This window comes from Tasmannia lanceolata, unplaced genomic scaffold (assembly GCF_043159265.1).
Source record: "Tasmannia lanceolata isolate RefF3 unplaced genomic scaffold, GAP_Taslan_0.1 ptg000015l, whole genome shotgun sequence".
NCBI classification, from domain to species: domain Eukaryota; kingdom Viridiplantae; phylum Streptophyta; class Magnoliopsida; order Canellales; family Winteraceae; genus Tasmannia; species Tasmannia lanceolata.
Genome location: NW_027518692.1, coordinates 19,394,533 through 19,400,231, shown reverse-complemented (window position 1 = coordinate 19,400,231; position 5,699 = coordinate 19,394,533). Strand labels below are relative to the sequence as shown.

Genomic DNA, 5,699 nt, shown 5'->3' with positions numbered 1-5,699 from the left:
AATAACCCTAGTGTATCTCTATATATGGGCTGGAGGCAACAGTCTAGGTATTCCAAGCTAGATACCTAGAGTGTAATGCTTCTAGCAACCTTGCTTGATTCTACAACTATGACCCATTTTCTAATTGAGCGAAGGCATGACATAAATCAGAATGATTTTTTGATCAAAAGTGAACTTCAAGAATTCCTCGTTCTTTGAGTCCTCTTGTTTCTTCTCAAACTTTTTAAATCTACCTCAGATGATAATTTCTAAATTAAATATAAGCTTAATATTTAAGTTGGAAAATTCCCAGAATGATTTTTGTATGTTTTTGAGGACCTAGGGAATTTTTTATGTTTGGAGAAACAACAATCATTTAACACCCCAAAAGCCAATAGGAAGCTGGCATGCCGCACTACCTTAAAGTTCAGTTAGTGGAGGTCTTGAATAGTCACGACCAAGTCCAAAATTGTAGTTATCCTATGGAGGGTTGAGAGTGAGGTTTAAGACAAAGGGAGGCAGGAGAATAGAAAAAAGCTAAGGTTGTGATCGTTTAAGACTATAACAACCAGTTGTGAGCATGAATTTAAATTTCGGTTTCGGTATGAGTTTCGGCCCTCACCAAGACTGAAATTTCGGCCGAGATTCCGAAATCCCCGCACCATTAAAAATAATACTTTATTCAATACCAACTTTTGGCCGAAATTTCAGTAATTTTGGTTGAAATTTTGGGAAAATAATATATAATTTAAAATTTTTGAGATTTTTGGGTTGAATTTCCTCAAATTTCAATTTTGGACCAAATTTCAAAATTCCGGACAAAATCTGGTAACGTTTCCGGTATTGCCAATTTCGGTTTCGGTGCTGACCGAAATCCGTAATTAAAACCATATTTGTGAGTTCAAAACCAATTATTGGACTCATAATTACATTCAATTTTGAGTCCCATAATTGGTTTTGGACTCCTGTTTGTCATAATATTAAACGAACAGGGCCTAAGTCGAAGTGACCTGATGGTTTGTAATGAAAATAACAAGAGACCCTCTCATGTGAGAGGAGAGGATGCCTTCTTAAAAGCACAAGTCCTTATCTTCTTTATGGGAGCAATTTGGTAGGGCCGGGCTGAGCTTTTGCCAAAAAAATGAATTGGAATCAACCCAAATCCGACCAGATTTTATGGTAAAAGCTAAACCAAAATTTCCTAAGAATTTACCCAAGTTGCACCCCTAATCATATTACATTCAAGAGATCAGGCCAATTACAAACCATGTGGGCTTGAGCTGATTGTATATGTGGCTGATGTCAAATAGGCCCAAATCCAAGGCCAAAATAGGACATGTTCACCGTCTTGGTGGTTTCTTGCGGAAAATGTGGGCCTGAATGGAATGGCTCTTAAGGGTGGAATGTGGGCCTGAATGTAATGGCTCTTAATGGTGGACTGAAAAGGCTGCAAATGACGTCAACAAATATGAAATGCATGCCCGCGAGAATACAGTGGGGCCCACATGGACTCACCCATATTTTTCGATGTCCCTGTTGAGTTTTTCCCAATGAAATATTGATTGCCACAGCGGAATATGGCAATCACGAACACTAACTTTGATGCTTCCAAGAGCTCACACAAGCACACACGACAAAGAAGAAGAAACGAGAGCAGAACAAAGTAGTAAGTATCTTGATCAGTATGTGAACCTCAAACGCTTTGGAGAAACTTCTCCTTTGAACTTTTTATTAAAAGGTTATTGTTGCTTTCTGCAATACATAACGTTGGATGCCCCTCTTATTTAAAGAAAAAAAAGAAGAAGCAAACTCCTACTCTACCTTTGACTCATTGTAGCCAATCAAAATAAAAACCTACTCTTATTCAATCTGACTTTCCTAACTTATCAAAAAAGATAAAGATAAAAAGTAGAATCCTAATCTAACTCTAATTAATTACTGGGCCCCACCAGCCCAACCCCTCTGGTGGGATGTTGTGAAGAGTCTCGATGACTCTCAACACTCCCTCTCGGTGCTGACTCTTTGCTCATCACGCGAAGTTGCCATCGGAACTTCGAGAACTTTGGATAAGACAATCCTTTGTGAAGATGTTCGTCGTCTGCTCTTCCGTGTTAACTGGGAGAAGACTAATGTCCCCTTTCAGTACCTTCTCACGAATGAAGTGGTGATGCACTTCAATATGCTTTGTACGAGCGTGAAAAACATGATTTTCTACAAATCGAATTGTGCTCTCATTGTCGCAGTATAGCCCAACTGAATAGTTTTCCTGCTCCTTCACGTCAGAAAGCTGCATAAGCCACTAGCGTTCTTGTGCTGCCATAGCTGCTGCCCTGTACTCAGCCTCAGTTGTAGAAAGCGAAACCGTTGGTTGTCTTTTACTACACCAAGATACCACTCCCGAACCTAAGTTGAACACATACCCAGTAGTGGATCGACGCGTTGATAGATCTCCTGCATAATCTGCGTCACAGAATCACACTACGTCACACGAGATTCCCTTTTCATATAGAATTCCAAAATCTAGTGTGCCTTTTACAAATAGCAAGATGCGCCGAACTACTTCTAAGTGTGGCTTCCTTGGACTTTGCATGAACCTGCTTACCACTCCAACTGCGTAAGCAATGTCTGATCATGACAACGCTAAGTAAATCAAGCTTCAGACCAATTGCCGGTACATGGTTCCATCGTCTAGTGCTAATATCAGTACATAATATATGAAAGTGAGAATGGAAACCCGAAAACTTTACCAATGGGACAAGTTGTGTTGTAAGTTCCATACTTGCAAAAGCAAAAGAAATCGTGGGTGATGGTGTTCTAGCCACAATACCCATGAGACTCTTCACAAGCACTACAATTCCTAAAAGAACTCCAATTCAACCGAAACCCCTGCATCAACACAGAGCCGAAATCCCCAAATCCGGCCGGGCCATTCAACGCAGTCTCCATCACTGGAACCACAACGCTCTCCTCACAATACCTACTGGAATCAAACCCCCCCCCCCCCCCCCCCCCCCCCCCCCCCCCCCGGATCATTACTGACAAAGCAGTATAAGACTGTAGATTTCCGCTCTGTAGACAGGGTTGAGGATCTGCAGCCGCGAAAGGCGAAGAAGAGCAGTTGAAGAGAAAGGTAAGATTGAGGTCCACCCCGCTGTAGGACAACATGGGCGTGGTTTCGAGTGTGAAGTTGTTACGTGCCCTTGGGCATGTCTCCGTCCAGTCAAGCTCGACGAGTGTGATGGTATGTTGTTTGTAATTGATATCATCAACGTAGTATTCGTTGTTGGAGAGACGAAGAAGAGTTCATTGATTGGAGCATGAAAGGCCGAGGTTTGGGTAGCCACAGTATTTGTTACCCCCATCGATGTGCCAAAAAGGGTAGCTAATGCTGACGTTATTGCCGCAACTGAAGGAAGAAGTGCAGTTAAGATATTGGATTGGGTCGCCACTAGCTCAGGTGAGGAGGAGCAGATAGGGTTGTGACATCGGAAAAGAAGAAGATGATTTCCAGGAGATAGGAGAAACGTTTGTTAATGGGGAATTCGGTGGGTGGCTGGGTGTTTGTTTTGGTACCTGGGCAACATAATCTATTTTTAATCATGGTCTCTGTTTTGGGGGGAATGATATCCCCCCTAACTGTTTTAGTGAGAATGGTTCAGGATAAATTCACCCCTTTAACGTTTTTCTTTGCGGAGAAGGTGGTGATTTTATTCTTTAATTAGAGGGGGCGTGAGGGTGGAGATATATCATTTTCCCCTTCTTTTTTTCTGGTTATGTAAGCTGGGATGGGGACATCAAGGTTGACAAACAAGTCCAAAACCATTGAGCTTATAAAAGCCCAACCACTATCACATCATCTTTGTATTAACACGTTTTCAATTAGCTTTTAAAAATGATATCTGCACACCCCTTCCTAGCAGTTCCACCCATTTTATTTGGTTCTCAGCCTCCAGGGAAAGGCCATGGAAAACGTAGCTTTGGCGTTTACTTTCAGTGGCTCCTTTTTGTTAACCTTTCATGAGTGTCATGTGGGTCCCACTGAAAGGCACCCAACCAACGGCATTCTCTTTACGTAAATTGCTTCAAATAATATACTCAACTGATAAGCACTACCATATTTTTATAATTGCACTAAATGAGTTTGTCTGTTATTATTTAAACAGCTGTCAAGATTCATTACAGTTCTGACTGTAACTGTAATTATTCATTACAGAATTTAGTTCTGCCCTTGCTTGTTAGTCTGGGTTTCCCTTGTATTGTATTCTTCTCTTCTTTCTTTATTTCTTTTGTTGTATTTTTCTAGTGGTGGTCTTGCGTAACCCCAGCTTAATTATCGATAAGAAAAAGATTCATTACAATTCCCCAAAAGCTCTTGGAAGCGAAGTAGTAATGAAAAGACAAGCTCAATTCATGCAATTATTAAAACACGGCAGTGCCAATATCAGTAGCCATAATATATGGGAAAGAACGTGAGAATGGAAACCGGAAAACTTACCGACGGGACAAGTTGTGTTGTAAGTTCCATCCTTGCAAAAGCACAACAAATCCCCGTTGGTGGTGTTATAGCCGCAATACCCATGAGAAGCTTCACAAGCACTACAATTCTTATACGAGGTCCAATTCAACTGAAACCCCTGCATCAACACAGAGCCGATATCCCCCATTCCGGCTGGACCGTTCAACGCCGTCTCCATCACCGGCACCACGACGCTATCCTCGCAATACATACTCCAATCAAAACCCCTCGGAATCATTACTGACAGAGCAGTATAAGTCTGTAGATTTCCGCTCTGTAGACAGGGTTGAGGATCTGCGGCTGGGAAAGGAGAAGAAGAGCAGTTGAAGAAAAAGGTAAGATTGAGGTCCACCCCGCTGTAGGACAACATGGGCGTGGTTTTGAGTGTGACGTTGTTACGTGCCCTTGGGCATGTCTCCGTCCAGTCAATCTCGACGAGTGTGATGGTATGTTGTTTGTAATTGATATCATCGACGTAGTATTCGTTGTTGGAGAGACGAAGAAGAGTTCGTTGATTGGAGCATGAAAGGCCGAGGTTTGGGTAGCCACAGTATTTGTTACCTCCATCGATGTGCCAAAAAGGGTAGCTAATGCTGACGTTATTGCCGCAGCTGAAGGAAGAAGTGCAGTTAAGATATTGGATAGGGTCGCCCCTAGCAGACGTGAAGAGGAGGACAAGGAGAAGGAGGAGATGGAGTTGTGACATTGGAAAAGAAGAACAAGGTTTCGAGTAGAGAGGAGAAACGTTTGTGAAAGGGGAATTGGGTGGGTACTTGGGTGATTGTTTTGGTACGTGGTCGTTTGTCTTAAAAAGCCTATTCTTCGGGAAATGATAAGGGCGACCCTTTTCTTTACATGGGACAGCGTTGAATCCTTCCCACGTTAAGTACATCAACCCCTCTCGCAGTCATAGATACACTGCAGCACCGGCTGTCCCAAGTACAAAAAGGGGATGATATTTCACTCTCCTAAACTTATGTTCAGTGGCCAATGTTTGAATATTTAGAAAAAGTACGTGGCAAGTGATATTTCCACTTACTTTTGGATCAAAATGCTAAAATATTTAGAAGGGCGATGATTTTTTGGCCCCCCCGACCCCCAAGATAATGCGCCCCACTTTTAACATGATCACAATTCACGTTAATACGTTTGGTTGCTTGGCATGGCTCGGAGAGTAGTGGAATAGGAAGTCAAAGGGAGGAGA

At 42.2% G+C, this 5,699-nt stretch overlaps 1 protein-coding gene across 1 annotated transcript; it reads right to left on the bottom strand.

Moving 5' to 3' along the window:
* Positions 1–1,680: 1,680 nt before the first annotated feature.
* On the bottom strand, positions 1,681–5,289 carry LOC143846084 (LEAF RUST 10 DISEASE-RESISTANCE LOCUS RECEPTOR-LIKE PROTEIN KINASE-like 1.2). Its single transcript, XM_077354495.1, has 2 exons — positions 4,475–5,289; positions 1,681–2,439 (listed from the first exon to the last, which is right to left on the bottom strand). The coding sequence occupies exons 1-2, from the start codon at positions 5,199–5,201 to the stop codon at positions 2,279–2,281; spliced, it is 888 nt and encodes a 295-aa protein (XP_077210610.1). The 5' UTR covers positions 5,202–5,289; the 3' UTR covers positions 1,681–2,278.
* Between the last annotated feature and the right edge of the window lie 410 nt (positions 5,290–5,699).

Bases quoted from the DNA above. Each gene is read 5' to 3' on its own strand.
- LOC143846084 (XM_077354495.1), bottom strand. From the start codon at position 5,201: ATGTCACAACTCCATCTCCTCCTTCTCCTTGTCCTCCTCTTCACGTCT. The intron at 2,440-4,474 runs GTAAGTTTTCCG...TCTGTGACGCAG, and splicing joins CAACACAACTTGTCCCGTCG to ATTATGCAGGAGATCTATCA.